Source organism: Notolepis coatsorum, assembly GCF_963971535.1.
Source record: "Notolepis coatsorum genome assembly, chromosome: 17".
NCBI classification, from domain to species: Eukaryota; Metazoa; Chordata; class Actinopteri; order Aulopiformes; family Paralepididae; genus Notolepis; species Notolepis coatsorum.
In genome coordinates this window covers 52169125-52183255 of record NC_140181.1, presented here as the reverse complement: position 1 = coordinate 52183255, position 14131 = coordinate 52169125, and the positions used below count along the sequence as shown (strand labels likewise).

The following is a 14131-nucleotide window of genomic DNA, read 5'->3' as shown; positions in this document are numbered from 1 at the left end:
ACCCCCCCCCCTTTATCTGGCAGCATGCGGCTGTGTTTGCATAGCTCAGACAAGAGTTTATAAATATGGGGGAGATGGCAGACAAAATAAAGTTTCAGACTTTATTCCTAGCAAAAACACAACATCCCCATGTCAGCCTGCAAGCTGACAGCCATAGAGTAAATATTCTTACCAAATGATTGAAAATGGAGCCAACGCTACATCATTATACAGTAGCTCCAGCAGGCAGGAAATGCCAACCATTTAAAAATTGGGTCCTCTTTCCTCTTCGCGGTGTACAAAAAAACAAACAAAAAAAAGCCAATATGAGCTCAACTACAGACAGACAGGAGGACATGTGGTTGCTCCCCTTCCATAAGAGCTGAAATTGTCACATTTGTGAAATGGCTTTGAAAATATACTATTACAGTTGAGAATTAGCCATGTGAGAGGTTGAAATCAATGGAAAATCCTAGCAATTTCAACAAGGTCGAACCCCCAATCCTGTTGTGAGACAAACAGTCTCGGCCATTGGGTAAGGGGTGTGTGTCCGCCTGGTCACATTGCAGGCCATTCGTAGAAAATGTCTGTTCAAAAAGAACTACGTATCCCACGATTCCTTGCTCTAAGGCAGTTTTGTCTGTCCGTATTCTGTGCTTTGGACTCAGAATTTGAGGCTGAACCCTGGGCCCACTGCGGAAGCGCCCTGGTTGCTAGTTGTCAGGTGGAAGCCTGAGTCTTTCAAGTCATCATCGCCCTAATGAGAGAAGATAAATACAGGTTAGCTAGTAGCTAGGCTGAAGCCTCTGTCACACAAATACTATAAGATGAAAAAAGGTTAGCTAGTAGCTATCTCGCTTCGTTCTCGTCTTTCTATTGACTTTGTATGCATTTGTGCCACCTTTAAAATGTCACCTTGCGTTGTAGTCTAATGTACTTAAACATTTTATTTTAAAAGGTTGCTAAGGGAATCGATGAAGAGTGCTTGTGAGTGGGAAGCATTCTGCTGAAAACACCAGGAGGAAAGGGCTTGTCTATCATGGAAAACACAAGGAGGAAGTATGCAGACACAAAGCAGAGGCCGTCAGGTCTGTAATCTATTTACCACAGACACAGTTCAGAGAGAGACACTGGTAGATGTATGTAATGGGGAAAATGGAGCCTAATGTTCTTACCAGCTGACTGTAGCCCAGGCCTCCCTCGGGGGGACGAGGGCTAGTGCCTCTCTTCACCCGCTGCTGTTCGCTCTTGGCCGGCCAGGTGGGGAACATGGATGGGTCAATGGGCAGCGGAGACTCGCGGAAGTACTTGTGCTTCAGTGCCTCGTCCGACAGGATCCGCTTGCTGGGGCAGTAGGTGAGGAACCTGGGGACCATTCAAATGGTTTACATAAGAGCACAGATACCGAAGGGACAAGAGAGTGTAGTAGGAGGAGTCCTCAAAGGTTATCTGCCACCAGAAAGTTTTTAGTGCTGATTCTAAGGCAATTTTAACTGACTGACACAATAGGCCCTTTTAGCGTCCGACAGGATCCGCTTGCTGGGGCAGTAGGTGAGGAACCTGGGGACCATTCAAATGGTTTACATAAGAGCACAGATACCGAAGGGACAAGAGAGTGTAGTAGGAGGAGTCCTCAAAGGTTATCTGCCACCAGAAAGTTTTTAGTGCTGATTCTAAGGCAATTTTAACTGACTGACACAATAGGCCCTTTTAGCGCACAGTAACACTACCATGCTATTAACACTTTGGGTGCCAAAAACGAGTTAAGTCAATATATTTATTCATTATCCACCCAGGGAGCCTGTTGTTACCATATGGGATGAGTCTCCAAGGTGCAATACCGGCCACATCCCGCTAGACGGCGGTATTGAGCACCCTTTGTAACCTTGTATCTTCCCCTGTAAGATGGCCAAATGTCTCGGGTTTCATTTTTTCCTTGTCGGCCGAGGCGAATGGTGGTCCCGGTTCCATTGACTCGCGTAAAATATCCCAGATCGATATGTTGTTGTGGATTATGCCGTGGGCCAAATTGACATTGGATGTACCAGATGGCGATCAAACAATTGGAATATTATTTTTGGCATACTCCCAATCACAGGTAAGAACGATCGTAAATTTTAGCTTGATCCTGCAATGCTTTCATACCGATCGGGCTGATAACCGTTTTTAGTGTTCAATACGAATTAGTGGTCTGCAAGGGCCTTGAAATGAAGCCTGTGCCCAGCCCGAGCCCATGACGTTCAGGCCCTGCCCGACAATAAGCCCAACTGTAATGCAACATTTGAAGCCTGAGTGAAAACCCCCCAAAAATAAAAGAAAATGTTTAGACTTAAAATTATTATTATTATAATTTTTATTTATTTTTATATTCGAAACATGGTTTTATATGAACTTAATAAATAAACAAAAACGAAAATGTCCAATAGGTCTACCTAAATAACAGATAGGCGCATATCGCGCTGAAAACTAACAAAGCATTATATTATATAGCCAAATATAAAAATGTTGTTTTGTTTTAAATATTCGAAACACTGTTTATATATTAACTTAATAAATAAACAAAAATGAAAATGTCCAATAGGTCTACCATATAGGCGCATATCACGCTGAAAACTAACGAAACATTATATAGCCTGTTTATGCGTCTTTCTTATTAGAATGCGGTCTATTCCCAGCGAGCGCATTAGACTGACTCTGTGCCGGGAAAGCGCATGCAGCCTCTTCACAATCAGTCCAAAATCACTGCTCGGATGCTACCGAATCCGATGTTGCGAGTATACAGAGGTACTGGCGTGCCAGCTTTGCCACCTTTGCCAGCAACCACAGACTAAAACATTAATGTCATGACACAAAAGCATACAGAAAACACTCAACCAGCAGCCAATTAATTTAAATAAGGACTCACCACTTCGCTGTTGACGTCAGCAACAAAATCTTGCGTTGAACAACGTTAGCAAAACTTCGCCAACCGGCTACTTCCAAGAACAAACAAACTTTCGCCAACTGGCTATATTCCAACTTCAAACAACAAATTAACCATTTCGGCCCGCTGTTCATTTCCCGGCACTGTGGATGAAAATAATTGTATCCACCGTTGATGGCTTCAGTGCTGTCTGTTCCCCTCTCCTCGAGCGTTCTCCCTGCGGTCAAAATGCTTCCAAAATGCAGCTTTCCTGCATTGGGAACTTTTCAAAAGCTCCCTTTACTATTTTATCTGTTAGCTTATCCATCTCGACTCAGACACGAGGATATCACTCTCTGGTCTGATGACAGCACTACGTTACAGTGCAAAATAGAAAGTGAAAGCAGCGTGCGCGCAATGAAAATAAAAATAAAAAAAGAGGGAGCTGCCCAGGCCCGGCCGAGCCTGAATTATTTATTTAAAAACAAAGCCCTACCCAGCCTGAACCCGTCGGGCAGGGATGCAGTGCACTAATACGAATGCTGTTACTAGGGCTGTCTTAAATACTTCGAAGCTTCGTTCGATGGGCATGGGATTCGAATATGAAAATAACATTTGAATCTATTAAAAAAATATATATATTTTATTTTTGCACAATCAACTCTGCCTTTCTTTGTTAACACATTGAGTGCCAGCAGGGGGCGCCAGAATTAGCGCTTGAATGCCAGCCTTTTTGGGCTGATTTTCCTATATTTCATGATTTTCGTGGAGCTATTTCTATATTCTATATTATGGCTATGTGTCCAGGGAACAAAATAAACTACCATCCAGGCAGATTTTTTACCAGCCAAAAATTATAAATAGCTTTTTAGTATATCGCCATGTGTTATTATTACTATATAATACTCTCATATGCTGTTTTTAGAGCCGTCTTAAATACTTCGAAGCTTCGTTCGATGGCACAAGCTTCGAACATAAAAAAAAATTTCGAAGCTTTATAATTTTTATAATTATAATAATAATATCAACCTCTGTAGCACCAGTGCTATGTGCAAAAAAAATTAACGTACAGCCCTGCCGTTGTGAGAAAAAAAAACACCACACTTATTTCGGGTCGCAAAATAGGCGCACTGCTCTGTAACCCTGCTCTGCTTAATGCAGACAGCACGGACTGGGCGGATATGACTCGTCGAGTTGCCACGGCCCGTGGGGATTTTCAAAATAAGAGTATCGATATGAACCGAACGTTGCTAGCTGCCGGAGCCATAGATATTATAGCTGGAGCTGCGCTTGGGGCGGAAATGAGACCCGCTACAGGATTTTCAAAATAAGAGTATCGATATGAACTATTTTGTTACACGCCAGGTGGCGGGCAGACCTCTCATTGTTACTCGCCAAACCTTAAATCTGCCCGGGTACTTATTTTGTTCCCTGTATGTGTCTAATACGCCCGTCGCTTATCAATGACTTGCTTGCAGTCAACATGTACGAAACGGATTGTTTTTTTTCAATCGGTACATTTTCGTTTTATACAGTTTTGAAAAACTGAAGTTTTTGAAAATGTCCAGAAAAAAAAGATTCTGTGATAATCGCCCTTTAGTGGAATACACAAAACACGTTGTCATTTTTCGGCCTATTTATGAATCGTTTTCAAATAAACGCTAGATTATCGATAGTATATGTGTACTTATGCATGCTAGAGAAGCGGGCTAAAAAAATCCATTATCTATTTCCTGGGCAGCGCACACACACTCTGCTGTGAAAAAAACTCTGATTACCCCAAGACTGGTAACAGTTTCCTTACCTCACATCAGATGTTCTGCAAAAGGATTATTCCAATTCCTGATCGCCATTCCAAATATCGATCGTGTTTATTGATTAAACGCTGGGTACTCGAAACACATATTCCACACTGTTCTGAGGGTCCACAATGAATCCGATCGGCTCGGGTTACATGCCTGAGAAGTAAAATGTGGATTTCCGGAGTTTTCTTTTCTCATGCATTTTCATTCAGTCCAATCCAATGGGTGCATTACCATCCAGGAGACGATAGGGGGCGGTATTTTCCCTGTTCGAGCTCAGAGACAGTCCCAATGATAACGTGAGGCTAGAATGATGAAAAATGAATGGATATCGCTAATAAAAGCAATAACGATTAAATAACGAGTTTCTCGTGGCTGGCACTCAAAGTGTTAATTACAACAAGCAACGCTGTTTGTTATTTAAGATGAGGTCGGAGTTCATTGTGCTGCTTTTATAAAGCCTCAAATGACGGCTTACAATATTTCATGAAAGCAATGTGTTTCGTTTGTCTAAGATTTAAAAAGGTTTAAACTTTACAGCACTGACAAAGTTGAACAAAGTGCTGTACAAGTCCCACAACATTAAAAAATATATATATATATATATATATTTTTTTTTTTTTTTTAATCTCGAAGCTTCGAATTAAAATCGAATCTCGGCCCCGAAGCTTCGAATTCCAAAAAAATATTCGAAAGTCAGCCCTAGCCCTTACTGACAATCAAATAATCAGAAACTATTTCATTTCCCTTTCATGCATTCATGATGGAACGTAATACCTATGATATAGATTTGATTTCGGGATAATAGCGTATACAGGCAAGAAATGGCAACGTCTATAGTGGAATTGACGTGTAGAGGGCTATAACTCAGCATTTCATGAATTACCCTAGACCGCTCTAAAACCATACTTATATTCACCACGGTATAACACGGGAACGTATGGATGGAAAAATTTATTCTTTTTCACATATTGAACGATAGATAGGTGGTCAAATGGGCCATAGTATTGTATCCATAGCTATAATATAGAATATAGTTATAGCTCTACAAACAAGGTGACGGATCCCTATCTATCTATATCTAGTGGTGGCGTCGCTACAGACGTCTGCGGCTAATGGCTGGCACTGAAAGTGTTAAGACAATGGACCACTGGTTTAACATTGTTATGTGTACTTTCACATGGTGGAGGGTATACTTACTGTCTTTTGAGTGATAGTCACATTGTGGTTAGAGTGTGGTGTCACTAATTGGTAGGGATGGGAATTGATAAGATTTTATCGATACGATTCCATTATCGATTCTGCGTATCGATCCGATTCTTTATCGATTCCCTTATCGATCCCTGATAAATTTATAATTTAAATAAATAAATTGAAAATGCAACAGAACTAAGCTGGTTAGAATAACAACATGCAACTTGACATTTCTGATTGTCATTTATTGTTGAGCCCCCATGTCAGAAAAATACAAACACTGTAAAAAAAATGTAACTATAGCCTACACTTAAATAAAATAATGTATTTGAGATTCTCTTAAAAATGTTTAATTTTTTTTATTCTTAAATTAATTGAATCAATTGAACCGTAGTTGCATTCAACAGGTCGTTATTCCTCTGACTTCTCTGTCTCTGGTCTTTCAGAAGACTGACGCGCACACACACACTCCTCCCTCCCTCCCTCCCTCCCTCCCTCCCACACACACACACACCTCCCTCCCTCCCTCCCTCCCTCCCTCGCTCCCCGGTCGCCCCGGTCCTGTAAGCCGGTACTGGCTCGTGTTGCTACACGGACATGTTTGCATGTTGCACGGTACTTCCTGACTTACCTACTAGTAAACAACAGTCAAAGTGATCACACAGTCAACCCTCTGTCTCTTATTATATGTGAACTAAAGAGTACAACGTTTACACAACAGCCCCCACCCCTTTTTTTATTTGTACTTGTCAGCTGTTATCTCTCTCTGTGTGTCTGTATGAGCTTGGTTAGTTAGCGTTAGCTCTGCGGCTGTTAGGTTGCCCCGAATTAAATGAATGACTCGGTTCTAAAGCATTAGAGTCGTTTTCAATCACTGCACTTAGAAACAGTCAAACAGCGGGAGCATCTCGGGAGCATATGACCAAAACCCAGGCAATTTCGAGCCCTTAAGGAATCAAATAGTCTGCTCTATGGCTACATGCGTGGCGCTAACGTTATTGTTTTGAAATGCGCAACTGTCCGAAAAACCTGGCAGCGATAAGAGGAATCGATAGTCACGGAGGCATGCGATTCCAGGAATCGGACAATTAGGAACCGGCTCCCAACGGGAACCGGTTTTCGATTCCCATCCCTACTAATTGGTGAGGTGTAATTGACACACTGTTTTCTTTCTTGTAATTAACATGGGTGCTTTCCTATAATTGAACACAGGTGTGATCAGGCTCCACGCCCTATAACAAGCAGACCAGGAGCTCGTCACCAGAGTGCTCACCAGAAGTGCTCTCACCTGTGCTCTCACTATCTGTGACCATTTACTCTTTGTTCTATTTTTGCTCTTTGCTGTATTTTTGTCCATGTGCTTGATTATATCCTGAACCATGGAGGCTGGAGCTCTCCACCTTTTTGTTATTTAACCGTTTCTGTTAGTATACTCGTTATTGGCCGCCAATCTAATAATGCCAATAACGAGTTTACAAATTTGTATGATCATTATTTCCTTTATTAGCTATTGTCATTCATAATTCATCCAGCAAGGCTCCGGGAGACTGTGGACTCTGTCGGATATTGCAACGGCTCAATACCGCCGCCTGGTGGATTTCGGGCGAATTGCACTCCACTCTCAACCGGATGGTGCGTTCTGTGCATCGGGGAAAATGTTCCGGGCAGAGCTCTCTTGTTATGTGGATCCAGACAAACACTCTAGTGCATTGGATCGCTTTCGAGACGCAAGAATCAATATGCTTTCGGCGTTAATTGCGTCGTACAAACTGAAAATGGATCTAGCAGATGGACATCAAATAATTGGAATATTTTTTCTCCAGACTCATGGGCCACAGGTAAGAGGAATTCCTTCCTCTTAATTCCAGCTCGATTGTCCATTTATTTCATTGCAATCCATCTGATCAACGTATGATGTCGTACTAAAGAAAGCCGTTACTGACAATCAAGGAATCATAAACGACCCCCCCCCCCCTTTGCGCACGATGGAGCATACTGTATATACCGATCATATGCATTTGAATTTTTTAATATAGTGTGTATAGGAACGAAACGCCAATCGATTATGTATAATATGAGTCTGGGCCTATAACTCACGTTCTAGGAATTACTGCTCTACACTCTAAAAATATACTTATATTCACGACGGTATTAACACGACAATGTATGAATGGGAAAATATAACGTTCCCACATGGGGAACGATAGATACCCGATGTTGAATGGGCCATAGTAATGTCGATATAGCTATAATATTTAAAAAGTTATAGCCCTGCAAAGAAGGTGAGCGACTCCATAGGCTTACAGTGCTGGCAGTGAACGCTATAAGATGGTCAAACTGTGTGGCAGACATATGTGTTAAAATAGCTGTTCAATAAATATTGTTATTTTTGGTAAAACGTGTCCGACTTCCTGTTGTCCACCATTTTGCAACCAAGGCCTACTGGGAAAAACTAGCCATATTTTCCTGTGGCTGCTGAGGCCTTAGGGCAAGCCATTTATACTTGATATCAATCTATTATCAATTATCAAATAGGATCGATGCAACGTAAAAAGATAGATTCATTTTGCGATACTCTTATTTTGAAAATCCCCTCGTGAGCATATCCGCCCCAGCTGCAACAACAGTAGCTCAGCGCAGCTCAGCGTGTGTAGACGTTAAGACACATAGGTCGCTTTCACATATAGTTTTGGTGGACTCTGTGCGGTTCTGGGGGTGAAGTTGCAACATTGTTGCATTCTTCATTTGGTTCACCTGCTTTCACACAGATATCTGTGAGGCGGACCGAGACCTTCTGAACAATGTCACACGGTCGAAAAGGGCGCTTGTCTATTGGACAGTGGAAATGTGTGTGTGGCTGCGATCCCGTGTGTGCGCGCGCGCGTGTGTGTGTGTCTGTGTGTGTACTGCAGAGCCCTCCAGATCAGCGGAGCCGAGTTTTGACATGGCATTGATCCATTGTTCTATTGAAGCACATTACCACCATCCTCTCGCTAAACAACTTGTAGACCACGGTGTTTTTATGAGTGCCCACAAGTAGCTGTTTTAATAATATAATAAGCTGCGCGCCTCGGTAATAATAATAAGCCGCGTTTTTTCTTCCTTCTTCCGAAGATGCACAGACATATATAGATAGAGAGATTAGATGCAGTGTGCTTGTTTTGCAGTGAGTGCTGCGAGCAGTGGTAATAATAATCACTTCCTATATTTGGTTCGCGTTTGGTTCGATGAAGCCGAACCGAGACCTACGTTTTCAGGCGGACTAGAGTTCGCCTGCTTGGTCCGCGGACCGAGTTCGACGCGCATTCACACAGACCCGAAAAACCGGACTATCGAATTCTGGTCCGAAAGTCCGGACCAAACAGCCCCTGTGTGAAAGCGACCATAGACACCATTGCTTCAGAGTCCGCCTATTTTGCCCGAAATAAGTGCCTGTTGTTTTTTTCCCCACAAGGGGTAAAATGCATCTAACATGCTTTCCATCCTCGCCGTTCCTTTATGCCAGGGGTGGCCAACCCGCGGCTCTTTACCGGCCAATGTGCGGCTCTTCCATCTTTATGTCACTCATTCCATAAGGACGTAGAATAAACATTTACAATTTTTTTTTAAATGGTCCATTTGCATGTTCTTGGTATCTGAATCTAGGAACATATATAGATCAGTGTCATAAATAGTGTGTCTGTTACTAGGCTTGAGTAAATTGTAATGAACCAAAGGAGAATATCAATTATATTAAAAAAAAAAAATTATCTTTGACTGTGAATAACACCATGCTAAAATTGACCAGACCTGAAAAATCTAAGCAAATGAATAAAGGGAAGATGATTAAACAGAAGGTTTTGTAGATACAGTACTGAATTCTGCCATCTTTTTTATAATGTAAATTTCTCCACCATTTTTCACCGTATTCCAACACCGTTTTTTGCAAGACGTTCACAGAAAGGTAGAGAAACTAACTGTGTTCTGTTTTATGGCAATAACGTTCAGGTTTGTGGGAGATAATCCCAAAAAATAAGAGAAATAAAAAAGTGAATCCAGAAGTCAGATGATTGACAGGGGCTGGTGTGAGCTGGGTAGGGTAGTTTTTCGAAATTCGAAAGCCCTGAGTCTCTTCCTTCAAAAGACTACACTCACTTTTGGCTGTGCCACTTCCTCCTGTCAATATGCGCCGGTTTCCGACTCAATGCCCTGAGATTTCTATAATCTTATATTTCACTAATAACAGTTAAAATAATTGGTAAACAAACGTAATGCTGAAAATATACACTTTTACTGTATATCTCGGGCTTAAGAGGTTAACCCTGTGAGGCCCAAATTAAAAAGACATTAGAAACTTCAGAGGCCAGAGGGTGGGACATATAAACATATTTACTATCAAATAGCATTGTGAGGCTGAACAACAGGACCAATTGACTATACATGTGCTTAATTTTTTTTAAATAAACATTATTTTTTTAAATGGCTAAAAGTGATTTTGTAATTTTGCAACCGTGGGTCTCACATGGTACTTTTAACCCTGTGAGGCCCAAATAAAAAAGACATTAGCAACTTCAGAGGCCAGAGGGTGAGACCTATAAACACATGAAGGGTGCCATGACTCAACAAAAGGTTGAGAAACATTGGTATATGGTGTGGCTCTTTGTGGTACCACAGTAATTTTTGTGGCTCTTGGTCTCTGACTGGCCCACAAAATTAACGTTGCGTTAGCGTGAGCTAACTAAGCTAAGCTGATAGAGCGATAGAGAACAGCAGAGGTCCACTAGGGACTGGGAAGGAGGGGGGGTTACTGCATTCTCGAGATAGCCCCACTAACAGGATCTGGCCGGTACTGCACCTTCTGACTCCCAATATGCCTTTTCCAGCCAAAATACAGCGATGTGATGATATTAATATCGAGAAAAAAAAAAAAAAAAAAAAACAGTGAACAGGTCTATTTGTATTAAAAACAATAAATCCAAACTTTGCAACTTCAATATTGTTATTTATTGTTTATTGTAGTATCTGAAATAAAAAAATATATAATAATCTAACCCTAACTAACCTTACTGTTATGCACTAATAAACTAACCTACACTGTAGCACTCAACACTTTGATGAACATTGTTACTCAGCTGATAAGAGTTGTGCCCTTCCTTTTTTTTTGATCCACTTTTTCTCCCATTTTTCTATATTTTCTCCCATCCCAATTTCGTATCATCCAATTCAACCCTCCCCTGTCACGAACGCTGTTTCTTGCCTCCCACAAGCCGGCTGCAATGTGGACTAAGTCATACATAGCACAAGTCCCCTCCGGTACTTGAGGTAACAGCAGTCGCATCTTTTCACCTGCGCAGCTCGATCTCTCAGTGTCGAGGAGTAACGCGTGGGAGGCTCACGCTGCCCCCGACACTTCCTGATTCTACTGCGCAGGCGCACCAACCGACTTGTAGGAGTCGCTTGTTCACAACGTTCGATCCCCACCCTTCAGTTTTTCCCTCCCCGTAATACGGCCAATGTGTATTACTGCGGACGACCAGCTAAACTGAAAACAATGTGGAGAGCTGGATTCGAACACGCGAATCCTAGCGTCTCCACACTGGTGGCGAGTGCCTTGCCCACTACACCACCTAGCCGCCCTAGAGTTGTGCCCTTCCTGATGACTTGTCGTACAGAACTTGTAAGTCGCTTTGGATAAAAGCGTCAGCTAAATGACTAAATGTATTGTTGTGACACACCACAAATTGCACGATCATGTATTATGTTTTTAAATGTTTAAAAATGTATGTTATCTGGCCATGCTCAGTAAATATGATCAAACACCTCTGACCTTGTCTGGTCTTTCCAAAGACCCAAGAGATGGGACAGTAAAATATATATATTTGTGGAAAAGGCTCCCTCTTGTCTAGTATATTGCACTCTTATACAAATGTACCGAAATCTGGTACAGATTAATCTAGCGTGAATCGGTACTCGGTAGTACCAATGTAATTCGGTCTGTACCCTTAAAATGACAGAGTTCGGTACCCAACCCTAACTCCAAATAGTTGCAACTACACTAGTATTTGAGAGGTTATCATCTCTGTGCAAGGAATCCCCCCAAAAAAGGGACAGGATGAAGGGTGCATGAGAGCGATGTTTTAATAGGCTCTCTCCCGCGTCTATACTTTCCGTAGCCGAATTTCTGCAGGACGCTCTCTGATTGGCCACTGACTGACGCTCTCCGATTGGCCACTGATATGTTTGCCCAATCGCGTGACGAGCTGTGTCTTTGCCCATTTCCGCGTCGAACAGCCTGCAAACTACCTGGCGTTCTATCGCCATGCTCTAAGACAAACTCTAACCTTAACCAACTTCGAAAGAGTGCCTAAGCTTAACCGTCGAAAGAACTTGCCGTCACGCTCTAAGACAGGGGTGTCAAACTCATTTTCACAGAGGGCCACATCAGCATTATGGTTGCCCTCAAAGGGCCAAAGACCGTATAAATGTTAATGTAATGTAAAATAAATGTAGCTACTCATTTACATATTGTTAAACATGTTTCTGTATTTATTACTTATTCAAGTTATACATATTGCATATGCATTTGCATAGATGTAAAAATATATGTTAGCTTATGTTATTTTAACAAATAATTTTTGTTTATCAGAACCCCATATTACTCCATCAATCAATGATCAAACCATTCAAGTAATTAACAAAGAAGAATATCATCAAATACAAGCTATGACATTAAGTTTGTTCAAAACCTTTTTGTCACAGTCAAGAGGGGCAGAACTAACACCTGTGAGCTGCAAAGAACACGTGGGACAGATGTAGCAGATGTTACAAAAACAAATGGCTGCACACAACCTTGCAGAGGCCATACATCCAACTAATGGAAGATAGTTTAATTAACTTTAATTAACAGATTGTAGAATGGGTACAGTACAGTACAGCTCAATACACACAATTGTTAAGGGGATGCAGACCAGAGAAAGACTTTCGACTTGTTTACATCAGGGTCCCCCATTTTCAATTCGTAATGAAATTGCTATTATGTGTCTGCATGAACACACAACTGTAACTGTACTCAAAAATAACAAAATAAGGGTTGTCTCAGTTCACAACTATATTGGTCAAGTTTTGGGTGGGACTTGTTTGCGTCCCTACAGCTTCTTATTCAATTGAGCGAGATGCTCGGTTATGTCACACAGCCAGCTTGCATCTGACAGTTCAGACAATATTTCTTCAACCCTTTGTTACCTATTCCGCCTGGATCTTTTTAGTATTTTGGGCTGTAAAATTGTCAAAGAATGTCTGAGGAGTAAGTGCTTTTGGCTTTTTTCCTTTGTTACTTCATCAATACCTCAGATGTTCAACTGTACACACATGTATGTGTAAGAATGTGTAATAACTAAGGCTGTCAAAGCTTTATTAACGCATTAACCCACAATTATTTTAACACCGCTATTTTTTAACCCAAGATTAATGTAAAAATGACGTGGCGGGCCGCATTTGGCCCGCGGGCCGTGAGTTTGACACCTATGCTCTAAGACAAACTCTAACCTTAACCTACTTCGAAAGAGTGCCTAAGCCTAACCAGTGTAGAAACTGGCATCGGCCAATCAGAGAGCGTCCTGCAGAAATGCGGCTACGGAAAGTATAGACGCCTCTCTCCCTCTCTCCTCTTCTCTAATGCTGGAGGAGGCAGCATGGAGGATGATTACTACGCCTGGCTGAACAGCAGTTTACTTTTCAATGATGTGTCATGTGACGTAGAGCAACATCCTGAACAAATCCTCTTTGGATTAGTGAGATTGGTACAGGTAGTAAATCAAATGGCTGAACGCCAGCACACACATACAGCGCAGTAGGCCTTGACCTGAATGCTCTCCTACACACAAGAGTGTGATATTCCAAACGGTCCTGTGATGTCTGCCTGCCCGGGCTGCATGCTGTGGACAGACTTCAAAAATAGTGCACCGCGTGAAGGCGGTCCAACAGAGCCCCTCTAAGCCTTGACCTCCTGCGGTTTCAGTCGGCCCAGTGTTCAAACGCCTCAGTGGGTCTTATTTACGTTATAAACGGCCACGAGATGGATCACGAGATGGACATGTGGTACCATATATTGCAGGTGTGAGCAAACTGAATGCTACAGTTTTGTCGTTTGCAGGTGTAGACATAAGTATTGCGTCTGTAAAGACTCAAGAGAGAAGGTAGGGTCAGGATAGCAGTCGTACTTGTAGCTGCTTCTAGTCACTAAACTATGTTCGTCTTTGTAATATACAAGAAATAC

At 41.9% G+C, this 14131-nt stretch overlaps 1 protein-coding gene across 4 annotated transcripts in view; it reads right to left on the bottom strand.

Moving 5' to 3' along the window:
- Positions 1–87: 87 nt before the first annotated feature.
- Positions 88–14131, bottom strand: part of cdk11b (cyclin dependent kinase 11B) — a 66591-nt gene continuing 52547 nt past the window's right edge. For all 4 annotated transcript variants that reach the window (XM_084333951.1, XM_084333952.1, XM_084333953.1 and 1 more), the window contains 2 exons: positions 1155–1344; positions 88–736 (listed from right to left, as the gene is read on the bottom strand). In XM_084333951.1, coding sequence (XP_084190077.1) covers positions 644–736; positions 1155–1344 — 283 coding nt within the window. In that variant the 3' untranslated portion in view covers positions 88–643. The remainder of the gene's footprint in view (positions 737–1154; positions 1345–14131) is intronic.